The 18,383-nt window shown below is 45.6% G+C and overlaps 1 protein-coding gene across 4 annotated transcripts in view; it reads left to right on the top strand.

Annotated features, from left to right (window-relative positions):
• Positions 1-18,383, top strand: part of PANK1 (pantothenate kinase 1) — a 35,098-nt gene that overhangs the window by 3,231 nt on the left and 13,484 nt on the right. Inside the window, exons 1-2 of one of the 4 annotated variants that reach the window (XM_083844166.1) lie at positions 4,602-4,939; positions 13,186-13,538. In XM_083844166.1, the coding sequence (XP_083700292.1) occupies positions 4,699-4,939; positions 13,186-13,538 (594 nt within the window). In that variant the 5' untranslated portion in view covers positions 4,602-4,698. Of the gene's footprint in view, positions 1-4,601; positions 4,940-5,050; positions 5,283-13,185; positions 13,539-18,383 lie in introns of those variants that run through there. The other 3 variants (XM_083844167.1, XM_083844168.1, XM_083844169.1) reach the window with 3 other exon arrangements.

Raw genomic sequence — 18,383 nt, 5'->3', positions numbered from 1 at the left:
TTTTTTACGATGATGAACACTATTTCTCAATCAGTGGGTTGTGAAGTTGCATGTTTTCCAATTAAATTTTGTGTATTTAAAGATCAGTGTAAAGATAAGTGTGCTGAGCTAAGTACTTAGGAAGCAGAGAGAGAGTGGATTAACGAATGGGGCCAAAGGAGAGTGTATTTGCAACAAGATTTTCAGCTTTTTACATATGTAATAGTTTGAATCCATTACCTGGTTTCAGCTTTTTTTTTTTTTTTTTAAACAAACTGCAAAATAGGAACTATGGCAAAAGATGATTCACCTCCAACACCTACTACATCGTCATTGACTTGTACTCCTAAGCAATAATCAAGGACTCGATTTTAAATGTTTACCAGTTTGGGGAGTTTTATTTGAAATGTCTGAACTAAGGCACAGAAGGTTTTTGTTTTGTATAAAAGATGGACACCAACAGCTCTGCTGGAGAGTAAAAACCTGTAAATTAAGTTGTAATTGTCTGGTTGGGCACAGAGAAACAGAGGTATTGGCAGGGAAAGCTTTAGCAAGGAAGGGTTGTTGCTCTTCTGTGACTGCTGCGTGCTTTTTTCAGTTTGGTTGAAAGAGGGCAACCACGAACTCTAACCTCATCTCCAATCTTCCTGAGAATAGCTGTGGAAACCACTTGGCCAGCAAAAAGTCTGAATGGAGAGACTGGTGAGGCCAGACTACGCCTTTGTACTCTCCTAACTGTTATTCCCGTGTCTTAGCTGGTGTTGTTAGATATACAGGCCGTGTCCTAGTCCAGAAAAACTTCCCAGGCAGCATTCATCCGGCCTTGCCTGGACACTCAGCTTGGGCACTTGGGCTTAGAGGTCTATCAGTGCGCAATTAGTCATCAGTGAAGTGAAAGAACGTTTCTCCTGGTGGCTTTTCAGACCACCCATGCTAGGTTCCTGCTTAGAGTGCTTCCCTCTGTCTTTCTCTCCCTTGAGCCAAGCGGTGGGGAGATGAGCTTTGGCTGTGCAGGGGAACAGAGCAGCTCTTCACAAAATCGACAGTTGTTTAGTGTCACAGAAGGCATAATTGAAAAGAGCCAAGAGGTGGGTGGGGAGGGAATGAATGGATGGTTTCAGTGTAACCTTTCTTGGGTTCAATCTAGCAAAGATTTAGGCATTGGACTAAATTTATGCCCTTTGTTTCCTCTGTAACCTGCAGTTTCCCCTCTCAGATGCGTTAATGTTTGGGAAAGCAGAGTTCTCGGGTTGGGCAGCTGTTGCCATAGCTGGGCTTAGCTTTTCTGTGATCACATCTGATAATACTAGAGCCCATCGGGTCCCTTTTTAAAAACTGACGTTGCAGTTTTTGAGCTCTTTTGTACCACTTATTTTATGCACCCACCATTTGTCATCAAGTAGTTTTGCTTGACTGTTGGTCTTTTAAGCCCACAATTTAAAGCAGGGAAAAAAGAACATTAAAACACACTTTAAACATGTATGTCTACCAAAGATATGCATACACACGCAACAACAAAAGGTAATCTCTCCCCAGGTTCTGAAGAAATTGGAAAAGAAATCTGAAAGAAATACTGGACTCCTAGACGTGGCACTTTCCTTTAGATGTGTGTGATATGTGAATATAGCTAAAACAAATCAACAGTATCTGATTTTTGAAACCAATGTTCCTAATATTTTTAATGTTAATTAAGCTGTACTGTATTTATTTTCTAAGAGGAAAAATTGAGTAAGAACTGGTATAAGCTAGTATGACATTCCTGTAGTATAGAAACAGGATAAAAATAGAAGTAACCTGAATGGAAATATAAGCAGGAATGGCAGAGTGCCAGCAATCCCTAGGACATAAATCTGCAGGCAGCTAAACCAGAAGTCTGTTTCCTTACACTCTTCACGTTGCATAATATGGTTTGTATAATTTGAGAAGGATGTTGCTTCTTATTAAAGATGTCGCTCCTTATTACCACTTCTCTCCAGAATATGACCAAAGCTTTGTAGCTGACTGGCTTTGAATTCGAATAACAACACCAGTGCTCTGTTGCAGTTTTGGGGGGTTCTTGGGTACTGGGTTTACATGTGGCCTGCACCTGTTTGGTGCTTGCTTCAGCTTTGCCTCTGTCTGGAGCTATGTGAGCCCCACAGAATGAGCAAGGAATTCCTGAAAATTTCGGGCAGAGTTGCCTGCCTAATAAGACACTTGAGTGTGGGTGTTTGTTGTTTTTTGCTTGTGTGTTCTTTTTTTGTTCCTCCCATTGCCACTGGGCTTGAAACTGTAGGGCTTGGAGTACAGTGCTTTTGCTCCTGTGGTAGAGTATCTTAACCACGACGCGGTTGCTAGTTTGATGGAACTGACAGAGTTAGAGTGTTACAGCCTGGTTCCAAGTGTTTATGAACAAGTAAGTAGAGGTGATACAAAGCTGGGCATCTGAAGTGCAGGCAGGAATGGAATAATGAATGAAATGTTTGCCATCCAAGTAATACGCAGAGAGTCAGTGTTAGCAGACTAGTTACACTATAGCAATACTATGTACACCTCAGGGCATGAGATTCCGTCATTTTAAACCCTTACAGGTGATCACGTGATGCATTAAACATCCTCTAATTTTATCCCTTTTGTCTTAATTTACATTGCAGAAGAGGTGAAGAATTCTGAGACTAAAATTGAGGGGATATGGAAAACCTTTTTCAAAATTAAGTAATGTAAACTAAAACAAAAAAGTGGTATTTTGAAGTGCATAAATCAGTTCGTGTGATATTCATCGGCACAAGAGTCTGAAATTGTTTTGGTAAAGCAGCACATTAGTTTGAAATGTAATCTTTTCACAGTAATGCAAAAAATTTGGAAAGTGTTGATACCTGACAGAGAGCTTACAAGATCAGGGAAACTTGTGCACTTAGAATGGAATCTGTCCTTGTATGCAAAACCTGTTGACTGATTTGGACCACTCGAACATTGCTCCACGTTTATATTTTCTCCAATATTATTTGCGGGTGACACTTCCTCTTGTTGTATTGCCTCTGAACTTGTGACTGATGTGGATCATATCCTAACAGAATATTGTCCTAACATCCTTCTTCCATTCAGCACGATCCATTCCACTTCTACCCTGGACATAATTGTGCAGTGTCTACAGCAAAACATTAGGGAAATACTAGAAATATAAGATTGGAAAGAATCTCAAAAAGTTACCTAGGCCAGGCCCTCAGTGCATCTAATGCTTCTTTAACTTCATTCTAGGAAATACCTGCCTCAAGTCTAAATCAAAATTCCCGTACCGTAGCTTACATTCATGAATTCTTTCTTGTTTCTCAGCAGCCACAATGTATTTCCTTTGCCGTTACCCATTCCAGGTTTGAATATCCTTTCAAATCTTTCCTTTCCTAGACTAAAACTCGGCGTTGTCATTTTATCCTTTGTTAGTTCTCTGGAAGTTTAGTGCCTGAGGTTGGATGCAGTACTTGAACCAGGTACTACATTCCATTGCAGAGTCAGCAGAAGGGCTGCTTCTCCTACCACAAGGAAACATAAGCGTGCAATTAAATGTGGTTTTGCTTTGGTGGAGTAAGGTAAAAAGTTGCCACCCTTCAGCCGAGTTGTGGTAAGTGCCCACGCGTCTACTCCCAGTTAGGCTGCAGTTGCAGAGAAAAACAGGTTTGAAGAAATGATCTCCTGCTCCGCATCAGGCTGGCTGTATGTGCAGTCAGTTCCTGGGTCACGGATGGAGAAGGCACCAGCCATTGCTGGCCAAGGGACAGAAGCAGCAAGGACTCCTCGTGCCCTGAGCGGTCCCAAATATCACTTATAAACCCTACCCAGCCAGCTGCCTACTGCAAACACGGTTATGCAGGTCCCTGAATACCAGCCCAGGGAGCAGCGGTCTTGGGTTTAGTTAGATTTCATTCAGTAAGGTGGGGAGTTCTCGGTGACTTCCACAGTTTTGGGAGCCCCACAGCTCCTAGCAGCAAATGCGTACACTGCCTCCAGTCCTCCCCACCACCTTCAGGGCAGCTGCCTGGGGGCTGGCGATGGCAGCAGTTGCTGGTGTGTCATGAGGACGATTCCGAGTCCCCGGAAACTGGTTTTAGGAGGAAAAATGTTCGTGTTGGTCGTTCTCAGACACACTTTTCGCTTCCCCAGCTTCGCGCACGGCTCGTTCTCAGCGCCGTGCGTATCGCCCGGCCCGGTCAGGCGGCGGCGAGGATTTGACGTTCCCTCTCAGGAAGCCGTTTTTCAGCACGGCATCCCTGTCAGGAGGCGGCCGGCACGGCTCCGTGCCCCGGGGGCAGCGTGCGGAGCGCTCATTCCGGGTGCGAGGAGGAGCCGCGGGGCGCCCCGCAGCTCGCCGACGGCCACCCCGCGAACGACCTTCTCTTCTCCTCAGGGCACGGCTCTCCCTGCGGCACGGCCGCGGCCAGGCGGGGCGGGAGCCAGGCGGAGCCCCGGGCCCGGGCGCCTCCAAGGTCGCTGCCGCCGGCCCCGTGCCGGGAGCGCGCCTCTCCCCCCCCCCCCTCCCCCCCAAGGCGCGTTCCCGAGGGCCCCGCAGGTGCCGGGGGGGGCGCGGCGGGCCCGGCCCCTCCGCAGCGCGCTGCGGCCACCACGCCTGCGCCGTCCGCCGGGCTGAGGGGGGAGCGGGCGCCGCATCCCCGGGCGGCGCGAGCGGAGGCTCCGGCGCGCCCAGCCGGGGCCGAGCCGGCAGACAAAGGGGCCGAGGCGGCCGCCATGGGGGAGCAGCTCCGCGCCCAGCCCGCCGCCGCCGCCGCCTCCTCCTGCTCGCGGCTCGGCGGGCTGCTGCACGCCGGCCGCCCCCCGTCCGGCCAGCCGCTCGCCAACGGCGGCTGCGGGGAGGCGCCGCACCCGCTGCTGCTCCGCGCGGAGCCGCCGCCGCCGCCCGGCCACGGCTCGCCGGCCAAGAAATGCAGGCTGCGCCGCAGGAGGGACTCGGGCAGGCGGCACCGGCCACGTAAGTGCCCAGCGCGGGGGGCCCGGCTCGGCAGCGCCCGGCCGCCACCGTCCTCCCCCCCCCCCCCCCCGCCGCCGCGGCCGTGCCGGGCCGTGCGGGCGGAGCGAGGCCCCCGCTGCTCGCCCAATGCGGCGGCGCCGGCCCGGCCCGGCCCCGCCCTGCGCCAATGGGGCGGCGGCGGGCGGGGAGCGGCGGCCCCGCACAAACGCGGGCGGCGGCCCCGGCTGTGCCCGCAGCCCCGGCTCCGCGTCGCGTCCCGTCGGCTCGGGCGGCTCCCGGGGGTCCTGCCGGCCGCGCCGCCTCCCCGCCGCGCCCATGAAGCTGATCGTGCACAAGCAGCGCTGTGAGTAGCGAGGGGGGAGGCAGGGCCCCTCGGGGCGCTGGGGGCGGCGGGGTTACCCGCGGCTCGCCCTGCCCGGGGTCCTGCGGCTGTCCCGGGCATCTCTGCGATGTGCTTGCTTGTACCGGCTCCTTACTGATCAGCGTCCTTCATTTTCTGGGTTGTAGCTAACTTGTGCACAGGCACGCGGCTACCGAGCGATTCCCAGTTAAACTCCACAAGCAGGCAACTGGGAACTCACCCTGGTGTGTGCCCCGCTCGCCTCTCTACTCCTCAAGTAAAGCCACCAAGCGCTGGCTTCCTCGTAGGAGTTCGGCGTGTTCTGAAGGGTAATCGGGGTAGCCAGGATCGCAGCTACCCACTGCCAAAGCCTAAAGATGTTTGTGCTCAGTAGGAAGCAGTGTGCATTCAGCTAGCCTGGATTTGCCTCACTCTGAAATGAGTGCTTACAGACTTCCCTCAGCAGAGCGAAATAGTCGGGAACAGCCTTGAAGAGCTCCGGCTTTCCTTCTGCTTCTTAAACGCTTCCGCTGAGCTCTGCCTCCCCCTTTCCCTCCGAATGTTCTCCGTATCGATTAATGTTGTGCTGCTTGCGGTACTTGTGGCTATTTAAAGCAGCCTGCCACCAGATTTCACGTCCTGGTGACCCCATCGATAGCTGCTGCAAACCAGCTCTGTAGAGTCTTTGTCCATCTTGAATTTCCTTCGAGAACAAAACCGGCAGAACTTGGACTAACTTCAGCCTTCATCTGGTGGAACTAAGAAGAGTCAGCACTTGCATCTCAAACTCTTCATAATGCTTAAAGCTATTCTGAAACAAAGAATAAGGCTTCTAGGGGGTCGTGCAATCACTTAAGTAAGACAAAAACAGGGAATTTTGATTCCCTCCCAACTTGGGGGGAAAAAAAGCTCATCAGCGTATAGAGCTCAGGTGACAATGGCTGTGTTGCCCAACATGTGCAGCAGCTGAGCCTTCAGTTCTGGGGTTTCTTAAGAGGGCTGTAATGAAAACAGCAGCCAAGAGAAGAAGTGCTTTTTAAAATTCTCTTGTGGGCAATTTTTGTCTCTTATTTAAAATGCATAGATTGTTGCTGATCTCATCCTTTTATTCTTGTCCAGAAAGCATATAAATTAACTTGCAATTTAGTATTAGCCTTCCAGGAACGCATGATAACACATTATCCCAAGCTTAAAAAGTTGATTAAATCTGACTTGCGTTCTGGTACTGCATAGCTTTCCACTGCATCTATCTCCAGAGAATACTACACAGTCCTGTTTTTCTTGTTTTTATGTTTAATCCTGCTCTTTACAGATGTTTGTTCTGTGCTTAGGGACACATTGCAAAATGTGGTGCAGTTGCCACATGGTGTGTAAGACTTGAATATTGATTGTGGGATTTGCTTTGTGTGGTGATGAAGCTAATTGTCATTTCCCAATATTCCAAAAATGAAACTCTGTTGCAATTCTTCCTTCAAATCCTCACAAACTACATGTTTTCTTGAACAATTTTACTTCCTGCCAAGGTGCAGCAGACTTCTGCATTCCCAACTCCTTCTACCCTCTGAGGAGGGAGGGTTCCCCTTGAAACCCGCGTTCTTTGCTGATCCCAGTGGTGAGAGAGGATCTGGGAACTGACTTATCTGCTGCCAAAGAGCTGGTCTTGGCTTTGTTTCTTTCTTAGTTGAACCAGGTGAGTTGTTGGGGATGTCAGGCTTCCGCCGGTTTTCTGGTTCAAATCACTGGGGCAGGCCCTTCGTGGGGCTGAGGTTTGTTACCTGTCGGTATTGCAGCACGGTGTAACGAATCCAGCAAAATACCTGTTGTGATGCCTTGTGCTCTGTAGTGCTCCAGTTGATAATAAAATAGTCAAATGTTGTAAATTCTGCCAATTTCGAAAGCCTGCTGAAGTCACTGTGTTCAATATAAGTGTGATCTTTGAACAGTAGAAAGAAGAACAGTTAAGTGCCTTCATCGATCCTTCCCCCGTGAAGGAGCACCGTAGCCAAGTAAGATCCAAGATTTCTGCATGGCAGTTACCTGGATGGATAGTTGACGGCATTGTTCTACATCAGGCATAGGGAAGAAGCCAGCTGGATGTCTTACTTAAATTGCTTTTCTGAAATTAAGATAAAGATTTGGGGTCTCTATTCAAGCAGTATCTTAGATCTCTCAACACCTCAGCTGGTAACAGGTAGAGGTCAAATAATGCATGCTTGGAGGCAGCAGGGCTACTTACACCCAATATGCCTTAAAACTGCCTGATCAAACATTTACTAAGTTGCAGCTTCACAGTAAATAATGCTTCTGGCCAGTATTGACGTTGTTACGTCTGTGGGGCATGGATGCAGCATAGTTACGCAGCACTACTTATTCTAGGTATTTCAATGTGAAAAACCTTTTTTTTTTTTCAGTTGTGGTGATGTTAAATGTGGAATGCCACAACTTAGAGAATGGATTTTAATGGAGAGCACAGGAGTGAAATGCTCTGGGTCTTACTGCTCTTTGACACAGTGAACAAGTGCTGCTGGCTACTGATGCTTTGTCCAAGGAGTTGGAACATCCCACCATTTTTTAATCTTGTAAATTATTTCTGGAGGCACGCTGATTTTCCTGTAGGCAGATGTAAGGGCTGCTTGAGGAATGGGGCTGGTCGTACCCAGCTGAACCAGTGGGCGTGTTGTGGTGAGTGAGCATCCTGTGGGTTCCAGCCGCATACCAGCCCTACCGCGAGGTATGCTTTGTCAACAGGAGAGGGAAGCTTGGATCCTCTCGCTGCCATCGGGCTGGGCGCTGTCAGATGCAAGAAGGAAAATCTTGTTAGGTGATCATCACTTGCAGCTTTGTGAGTTTGGCTTTTGGCTGGTTGTTTCCCTCTGAAGCTATCCAGGTGAGGTAGTGACCTAGACTCACGCTGCTGTCTTCAGAAATGGGTTTGTGGTAACAGAGGTAGCTGTGTGTGGGTGGATGGTCACACCTGTCTGACAGACAGCTCTGCTTTGGGGGTTGAAGATTTTTTCTTCATCTTTGTGATGAGGAGGCAGACATTCAATAAGAGCTTGCTGCTGAAAATGAGCTGCAAAGCTGCGCTTACTGCATGTGTGGTTTATTTAGCTCTAGCTGTGTAAGGTTTGAAGAAACTTCCATTACTAAGCACTTACAATTCATCTGTTAAGCTACATATTCTATTTTTGTTCAAAGGAAAACAAATGCTTCCATTTCAAAACATATGTTTGGGTTGCTCAGAATAACTGTGCAATATAGGAAGGAAAGATTGAAATATACATGTAAACTATTATTGCTTTATAAATGGAACGCAGCTTTCAGAAGCTGTGAGGAGAATATCCTATCTTATACGTGACTTTCGTTTTATTTTTCCCCCCTCTATTTTTAGTTTTGGCTTTCTCTCCCCTCTTCCAGTCCCAATTAAAGCAGGAGGAAGTTCTTAGCTCATCAATGCATCAAGCCATGGAAATAAGATGTAAGCGAAATCATAGGATTTCGTCACATGCATCCAGGAAAAAAAACAAGACAACAAGAAGCAGATGCCAAGGTCTTTTATCTGAGATTTATGGTGAAGATATCAAAGAGTATTGATATCACCATTCAAGTTACTGATAAAATATTGAGATACTGTACCTGCGCTTGAAGGAAAGAATCAATTCAGACAAGTGCAGGGAAAGGGAATTCCTTATTAATGAAAGGAGGCTGAATGAGACTGGCCAGCTTTGTGTAATTAAGGCTGCAAAGGTGTTACTGCCAGTTGTAGGGAGATGATGATCGCAACTACCTTTGTGTGATGATTGCTTAAATGGATGAAAGGGATTGCCCTCTGTTATCCCCTTTAATTGGGGGCAGTGTTGCTGAGTGGCTTGGGAGTTCTCCTGTACTTCTCCTGAGTTGTGGAGGAGGAGCAGGCTAGTCTGATATTCTTCTCCCTGACCCTGCCTTAAATTCTATGTTAGCGGTAGGATTTTTAAAAGTCAAACGCGTTCAATTTTAAATGTAATGTGCTTTATAGGAAAAGCTTTGTGGGTTCATACTGTTCATAGCTTGTGGAGAAACTAGGTGAAGTGTATCATGGAATCTCTCGTGAGTGAACCTTTCCCCCAGATAGCACAGCTGTTGGTGTGCATCAGATTACCTCATTATGCAACGCTGTGGATACCTTCTGTTTGCATTGTCACATGCTTCTGCAGCTAAGTTTTGGAGTAATGGAAATTTTTTCTCTCTAGCTAACAAACCGATAAGTTGGTGCAGTTTATTAACATACAGAGAATAAATTTTCACAAGAAGGTAAGTGGAGCTTTTGATTTATGCAAGGCTTTTAAGACGGCATGATTCGTCTTGACGCTTTCTGTATCGCTTCTGTCGGACCTAGGCCTAGATCTCATAGCATCACCACTTTTTATGACTCACTGCAGCGCACTGGTACAGTAGGGTAGTTTTATTTTCTCTACAATAACAGATTTCATTGAGCCAATAGGTATATCGTGTACTGTCTCTGAGAAGAGGCATCGGCTCACAAGTCTTATTAGAGAATTTTCGCTAAGGAGAAATGCACTTCTTACGCTGTAGAGGCACTTCTGCAACATGTCCAGATTCTTCACTTTTTCATAGTAAATCACATGATTTTGAGTTATTTTGAACTATCGGCTAGGATGTGGATCTGGCTGATTTCACTTCTTGCCTTTTTGGTTTTTAACTACTCAGGAAACTGAACTTCTGTGCATCATTTTATGTTATAAAATCCGAGTGTTAAATAACAGTTCTCCCCCTGTCTCCTCTCAGGTCCGTGGAGACAGATACCTTTCTTCATACCCTCTGGTTGCAGAAGTGATGGCCCTTGTCATTTTGGTGGCCTCTGAGTGGTGTTACTGTCTGCATTCAGGGAGGCAGGAGAAGCCAGGACCAGCCTGCAGTCTGCGTGCATGTTCCTGTTGATACTGCGTTAGTTGAGTCAGGAAAGCTGAAGTGTACAGGTACCCACTAGGTAGGGTGGGCTGTCTAAAAATGCTGGAAAGACCTGATGGTGCTTGAGTGTTGTGTTTTGTTCCAGGGTATATTGATAGTTACAGGAGGTACAACAAGTAGATTGTTAAAATAGTCACTGGGATGCAGAAGTTTGTACTGTGATTCCAGCCAGTTACATGGAGGCTATGCAAATTTTAGCAGGACTCATCAGGAACTTTGACACTTGGTTTATGTCCTAGTTGACCAAAATATGTTTCCTTTATTGCAAGCGATTTGCAGCAGATCACTGGTGTTAGCAGCTGTGAAGAAAACTAAGCTGTTCTCCTGCATAGCTGAAATATCAGTAGTTGTGGTCTGGTCTTGTGCTCTTTATTTACTTGTGCTAAGGAAAACTGCTGCTGTTGTAGGAGCAAAGTTCTTTTTGTTCTGCAGGTCGCTGTTTGGCTCACAGCAAAAGGAAAGAGCCTTAGATTCATGGAGAGAATAAACAGGAAAAAAAGAGTTGGTGTTTCCACTTGTTTTTTAAATGAGCATTGCATACCTATCCCAAGAAATACCCAGACTTGAAGTAACTTGGTGGTGGTGGTTTTTTGTTTCTGTTTTGTTTTACAGTATTTCTTGTTTGTTAATGATTTAATTATGACTCCTCAAAGTTAAATGACTGCCAGGACATTTACGTCTTATGAATAACTCAGAGCTATTAGCACTTACGCTTTTATTCCTGGCTTTATATTTAATAAGGGAAAGGAATGTTTCTTCCCCCTCAAAAATTAAATCTGCACTATAACTGTACAGCAACTACCAGTGCAGGTAGCTTATAGCAGAGTTTATGTCCATAATGTTAGGATGTTGGAGTTCCATGTATTCTTAGGAATAGGCTGGGTCTGTATGGCAGAGTTTAACCATGCTGCTGTTAATATTAACTTCCTGCTTGCATAGTTAAGATATGTTCTAGGTGGAGGAGACTTACTGTTCCAGTGCAACAAGTAATTAAAGATCTCAGTAGCTTAAGCAAAGATTTGTGCAAATCACTACTGGGACTGACATCCCGAATTCCACTGCGTTGCAGTGTTGTACAGTGTGGACTCGGCTATTTTTGCCTAAGTATTTCTCTTCTACTTCCAGAAGTGATCGAATTACAGGTTACTGCACGGTAAAATATTTCGCCCTTTCAAAATAAAGCCTGTTTTTAAAACACTTGTTTCAAATTTTTCTCATTTCAGGGAGCCAACATGCATCAATTCTGTATCGGACATATCTTCCCAAACATCAAATTAGATTTCATTTCAATGTCTTGGTGTCTTGCAGCTTGTAGGGAATGGAAAATGAAATTAACCAGACTTTACCATAGGTAACAGTAGGTGCTCTTATGGAAAGCGAGTGGTAAGGAAGCAACTTTATGGGAGTTGATTGCATTATGCCCTCCCTGTGTTTATGGAAAGCAGGGTGAAATTGAATTGATTATTTGGCATACAGTAATGGAGCAAAGAAGCCATTTTAAGCATCTGACATTTAAAGGTTTGGGTTTTTTTTGTTTTGTTTTTGTTTTTTTCTCCTGGTATTAACAATTATGAAACTTAGCCTTTTGAATTATTCAGTCAGGCAAGAATTGAGGCATAGGCTGAGACCCTCGTGGTAAGAAGTAAGACGCTAAGCTCCTTTCAGCCTGAAACTTAGTAGCTTCATACTGCTCTGTGATCACCCAAGGAAGAACAGCGTGATCAGTACCTGATGTGCTTATTAAAATCTCTTTTTCTAAGTTGTTTATAGCCAGGTTCACTGGCAGAAAAAAAAGTGATGCACATAGTATCGGTGGTTTGGAGCTTGCATCAGCATTAAGTTGGGGTGCCCTAGTTGGTAGCATTGTGTTTCTGTCAAGGCTGCTTGCTTTTCCCTAAAATCAGAGAGGTGATTGCGTGACTGCTCTTTTTGAAATCCATCTTGCGTGTTAGCAACGTACTTGAGTACTTTTAATTTTAATTTGTCTAAGAAGTGCTACTAGAAGCTGCCTTCTGCAGTATGTGTGTATAACTTCTGTGTTCTTACTTCTCAGTGCTTCATGAAGTTACCTGGCTTACTGTTGAAAATGCATGTGGGTGTGTATATGCAAGTAGAGCAGGAAGACCAACCTCGTTCAGTTATTGCAAAAAGAAGAGGATGCTGATTTTTCTCTTGCTGCTAACAGTACAAAGGCTTTTGTAGACCTGGGACGTCTGGGGCAAATTCATATGCTGAGAGTGGCATCTCTTGCGTAATTGTATGATAGCTAACGTACACAGCAGAAAAGGGAGTCTGTGCTCTGAAAAGATGACTGTCAGTTGGGTTTAAACACTGAATTTAAAGCAGCTCATTCTCTTCTAATACATGCAAGAATTGTAGTTCTGACAGAGACACTAGTTGTGGTGGGTTGTGGAGACTCCCACTACGAGGGGAGAGTCACGGGTTGCTGCTCTTCAGACAGCATTGCCATTGCAGAAACTCCAGTTCATATCAGAAGGGGGTTTGTAAATGTTGTGCTGTGGGAGCGTGACTGAAGAGATTTTGCTCTCCTGTTTGGTTGTGTCCCCTCCAGTTTACTTCAAAAATCAGTGCTGGGAGTCAGACTGGGTGTCATGCTGTAAATCTGCTCCGTCAAGAGGTGCTGACTGGGGAGTAAAATGTTTTCCTGGAAAAATTATTTTTGCATTCTACAACCTGCTTCTCCAGAGAAGGATTTTTGGAGGTTTTCTTTATTCTTTTTATTAACAGGCTTTATGAAGTCTTAAAGAATGCATGTGAATTGGAAACATGAGTGACCACTAGCTTTTAGGAGCAGGTGCTGATACTGTAACTTGCACTGCGCCAAGCTGTCATTCAGCAGGTATTTGAAGTGCTATGGCTAACCTGTGTATTTACATTGGCCTTCTCTTTCTTCCTCCCAAACCCCCATCCTTAGCGTTTCCATGGTTTGGAATGGATATCGGTGGAACGTTGGTTAAACTGGTCTACTTCGAACCGAAGGACATTACTGCAGAAGAGGAACAGGAGGAGGTGGAAAACCTGAAAAGCATCAGGAAATACCTGACCTCCAATACAGCCTATGGCAAAACTGGCATTCGTGATGTCCACCTTGAACTGAAAAATTTGACTATGTGTGGACGCAAAGGAAACCTGCACTTCATCCGCTTTCCCAGCTGTGCCATGCACAGGTTCATACAGATGGGTAGTGAAAAGAACTTCTCCAGTTTGCATACTACGCTCTGTGCCACGGGAGGTGGAGCTTACAAATTTGAGGAGGACTTTAGAACGGTATGTGAACGGTTCATGTGGGTTCAGTGGGAAGTACTTGGAAGAAAAAAGTCATGGGAGTCCTATTGCTTAAAACTTTCAGAGAAAATAACGCATTTTGCTCGTCCTAAATGGTTAAGACTAACAATGCATATTTGTTAGTTGATGGAATTGCTGAGAACATGGAGGAGACAAGGGCAGGTGGGGAGGCTCGTGTATTCTACTGAAGTATGACTGCTGGATGTCTTCAGTAAACGGTTCCTTAGAGTGCGGCTGTGGTGATCAGATACCTCATAGTCAGCTGAGGGTGTGTTACGACGGCTTTGAAGTCTGAGACTACAGCTGTTCATCTGTATGTGTATTGAAAATACAGAAATGAAACCATACAGGCTGGAGACTACACTCTGGTTCCCTTCCCCTGGTATTAGTCCTTTTGGAGGCTTAAGTCGAGATTGTGGAAGACTAAGCTTGGAGTAGGGAAAGAAATAGTGTATGGAAGCATGGCAATAGCAGCTAGCTTTTGATTTCAGGTCTGGGAGTAAGTCACCTCAAGAACTGCCTTTCTTCATGTGACAATGTCCCAGCTTTCCTAGAACTTATAAATAACCTCTGCAGGAAGCTCTGGAAGCTGAGGGGTAAATCTGAAGTATTGAGATACATACATGACAAGCAACTGCCTTCCCAGTGACTTTAAAACACAGTTTGTACAACACCTCTGTGTGTCTCTTGCACAAATTCATTTCTAAATTCAGTTCATTCATTCTGGAGCTGAGACTATTGCTGAAGTTTGCACAAAAAGCACGTATTTCCGCTGGGGCATATCTCCATATATTTCTCTAGAAAAATGTGAAAATGCCCTGGTACAGCCAAACTAGTCAAAGAGTAATGTGGAGTATTTACTCAAGCAGGTCTGACACTTGTCCCTAGCTTCTGACCTGATCTTGATGGTGAGGGATGGCTGGGGGTGACAGGTTACAGCAGTTGCTCTTCTGTGACTGCTTCAGTTTACAGAGCTATCACACTGATCTATCAACTGCTGTTGAATGCAGTCCTTGACGGCATGTGCTTCAGTTTTAATTCCAAGCAGCCATTCCTGCACTACAAGAGGGTTTTGGTTTTTTTTCCTTTGTTAATATCCCTCACCTACCAAATGGTTAAAATCCTCTGATTCCTCAGGGAAGAGGATGCTGCAAGAGATGAACATGAACTCCAACTGTTGTGCAATGATTTTCAGTAAGCGTTGGATGTGGAAGAAGCTAGTCTAATGAAGGACTGTCAAACTTCTGAATTGCTGTAGCAGTCCGCTACTAGTACCAGATTTCTTGCCATTTAAGGGACTTGCAGCCAGCCGAAGAGTTAGGTTCTGCTGATGTTTGTGTTCTCAAAAGGAACGGTTTTCATTTCCCTTGCATTGTGTAGGGGATATCAGGTACCACAGTCTGAGGTGAGTTCTAGCAGTAGTCAGTGTGGCCTTAGTTCAGGTTTTGGGGCATCCTTGCGCATGCCTAGGGATGATTCAGGTCACATTATCTAGTAACAATGGGAGGTCATTTTGAGGCTTTCTGAAGAGGCTGACTGTTCCTTTGGAAAGGTCAGTGTTCCCAGACTTCTCTTGCGTCATGGAGCAGCAGCTAGAGTTGCCTCCTGAGTACAGAAGTTCATGTACCATGTTCCTATAGCTGTGGAATTGAACTAGAAGCTGCTTGGTGGCTGTCACAGCTAGGCATCTCTCTCCAGAGCTTTGGCCTTATCTGGTGAAAATAGGCAGTTTACAGGGAGGGGACCAGTTTTTCCCAGCTCAGCTGCATGTAGGGCTAGAAGTCTTAGTTGAAGCTGAGGCTGTTCTACTAGCTATTGTACAAAAATATGAGGTCACACAGCTAATTCCTGAGGCATCTGGGCATGAAGTCCTACACTGTGTGCTATGACACTTGCAAGTAGTTTAAGAAAAAACACTTTAAAGGCTGTCTTGGGTTATTGAGTAGCATGATGCAATCAGTGAAGTGCACTCACACCTGAGATGAGTGCTTTGGACACCTTTTTGCAGCTATCCAATTCCACGCCGTATTTTAAAGCAAACATTTCTTGGTTCAAACTGTGGTATCCATAGAGTATTACAGAAGCAAAATATTGTGCATTACAGGAAGGTTTGCTTGTTTAATATCACTAGAAGGGCTAAGTGTCCTGGGTACTAGCACTTAAATTGTCACACCTCATTAGCCATTTTAACGACAGCTGGCAATCCCAGTGTGTTCTGCTGACTGTAAATTGGCGTTGGACAACAGCTTCAGAATTGTTCTCAAAGCATTAAAATGCCTGGTTCAAGTATTTGATCGCTCATGTACCTGCAGAAGTAGAGAGCAAGTGCCAAGTCTCATATCCTGCTGCTGCGGGATTCAGTGTTATATAGTGCCTTTTAGGGAGGAGGCGCTTTAAATGTTGATGTTCCTGCTAGAAGCAGTGTGGAGAAACTGAGGTATGGTTCTGGATGCTCTTAATTTCATGAAGAAGTCTAGTTAAGTGGTAGTAAAATCATGAAACTGATACAAGTAACATGCTTTTGTTCTAGCCCTCTATTTCCCTATGCATGTACTTTAAAATTATTTGTCTTTCATGGTATTTCTAAATGCTTGTGGGACTTCCAGAATTGCATAGATTTTGGACGAAAGATCCAACATATTGCAAAATAACATACTCAAATCCCAAAGTAAGTTTCCTTCTAAGGTTGCAGCTACTATTTCTCCTTACAATAAACTAGCAAATACTCTTACTTGCCTATTCTAGTGTCCAATTCTGAATCCCTAAATAAGTTAAATAGGCTTGTTCTAGACATCTGTGTTGCTGTTGTATATTAAAACAAAACTGGGAGGCATCTTCTGTTTTTTGACAGCTGTTTTTTGTGCCATAGGAAGGCAACTAAACTTACAGAGCCAGCTAGGTTTGACTATCTGACCTCTCCCTCTCTTGTGATCCACGCCGATGGATAGAAGGAGACCTGGAAGAGTCTCTGTGGACTCTGGATGACTGCCAGTGATAATGTTCAACAGCCTGCAAATTATTTAATTCACTCTTAAGATCGGAATGCTTCTGTTAGAAGTGGGAAAACTGACTGTATTTGTTAAACTAGACCACAGAAATAATTCTACCAAGCATATGGTTATATTTGATGCTCATTAAAGAGCATCAGTAAGTAATCCACTAAAAGGATTGTTTCCAGCTTAGTTTTTTCTTGTGGGTATATGTTTTTTATTGTTTTTTTCTCCCTTTCTTAATGACTGCTCCTTATGGCTGACTTTTGTTATTTTCAGGTAGCAGTGCTGTTGAGGCACAGATGAATCAGTCACCTAATTCTGCTTATCCTTCTTCCTTTCTCCAAATACTTACTGTCACCTCACATCTTCTATGAATGTTAAAGCCACACCACCTCTTTAAATGAGGAAGGGACGTGGTCTCATTTGCCTGTGTACCTGTAATATAAAGCGCTTATGCTCTTTGCCTCCCCCATGCTAGCAGGCGTGCTGCTTTCACAGAAGTATGCTGTTAGTGTTACAAGGAATAAACAGGCTGTCACTTCGTTTTGTAAAACAGGTCGCTAGGAGGGATATGTGGGGGCTGAGGGAAGAAAGGCCTATTCAGACTTCTGTCTGAAACCTGCTCTGCTGCAGGATGCCCGCTGATTGATAACTGGAGAACCTGACTTGGCTGCGCTGCAACTTCACTGCTGGCTCCACTGGAAGCAGGGCCTGAGCCAAAAGCCAGTCGCTTAATAAAGCACATTTGGGGGGTGTGTGGGGGGAAGGCTGTTACCGGCACAGACTTAGACCTTGACCTTCCCCTTGACCATAAGAAAAATGTTTTAAGACTAAGCTTGGCACTTGGAGAGCGTTTTCCTCATGCCAGTTACTAGCTGGTTTTAGAGCTTGCCTTTGTGTCAGGGCCTGAGTGCCTGGGGATGACTTGTAGGCCGTATTTCACTTCGGGGGGACTGGGGAGGGGCAGTGTGCATCTCCTCCCTGCCCAGGGAGGGAGGACATCCTTCTAGCTGCCTGGCGAGAGGGCAGGTGCTGAAGAGCATCCTGGACTGGTGCTTTTTTGCCCAAAGCTGGTGCAGTGTCTGTCTTCTCTTCTACCTCAGTGAATGTTAGGCTGACCTTTTAGTTGTGATAGACTCTGTCTTACTTGAATCTGAGTGCTATTTCCCAGCTTCGGGGTGGGGAAGGAGCTGCGGGGAGTACCCTCACCAGAGCTCGAAATGGAGCAAGTCTGGGGGCTGGAGGGGCAGTTGAGGTGAAGACAATTGAAACGTGAAGAAAGCAAAGTACCTATATATGAAAGTGGAGGAGAGGTAATGGGAAGGAGACAGAAGGCAAAAATAGACTGAGCTATTATAGGAAACAAAAACTGGAGCAAAGCCCAGAAGGAATATAAAAGCCAGCGTGATGCAGTAAGTGAGGCTGTTGTAGCTGATAATTAAAAACTTGCAAGAAGTTAAATTCCTAACAGTCTGTTGCAGAAATATTTTCTTAGTTCTCATTGGAAGTCCAAGACACAAATGAACTTGTAACTGCACCCAGGTTCTGCAGTTCCTGTGCTCTCCAGAGCTCGGTAACAGTTTGAAAATTCAAACCAGGTGAAATCTTTCATGAGCTGAAGCTTCTCCGAGGAGATGTACGTGTCCTGATGCTGATCCATCAGGCTTCTGCCCTCTGCAGGTATGTCATGGCTGCCCTCAGCCCCTCTCAGGGGGACTGGGCTGTTCCATGTCCTCCTTGCCTGAGGTGGAAATACTCATGAAAGCAAACATGACCCAAGTCTTCAACTGTGCTTCCACACTACAAAGAAGCTGAAAGTTGGTACCTCTTTCTT

Source organism: Anser anser (genome assembly GCF_964211835.1).
Source record: "Anser anser genome assembly, chromosome: 7".
In the NCBI taxonomy this organism is placed as follows: domain Eukaryota; kingdom Metazoa; phylum Chordata; class Aves; order Anseriformes; family Anatidae; genus Anser; species Anser anser.
Note: the sequence above shows the minus strand (reverse complement) of the source record. Positions and strands in the feature narration are given on the sequence as shown.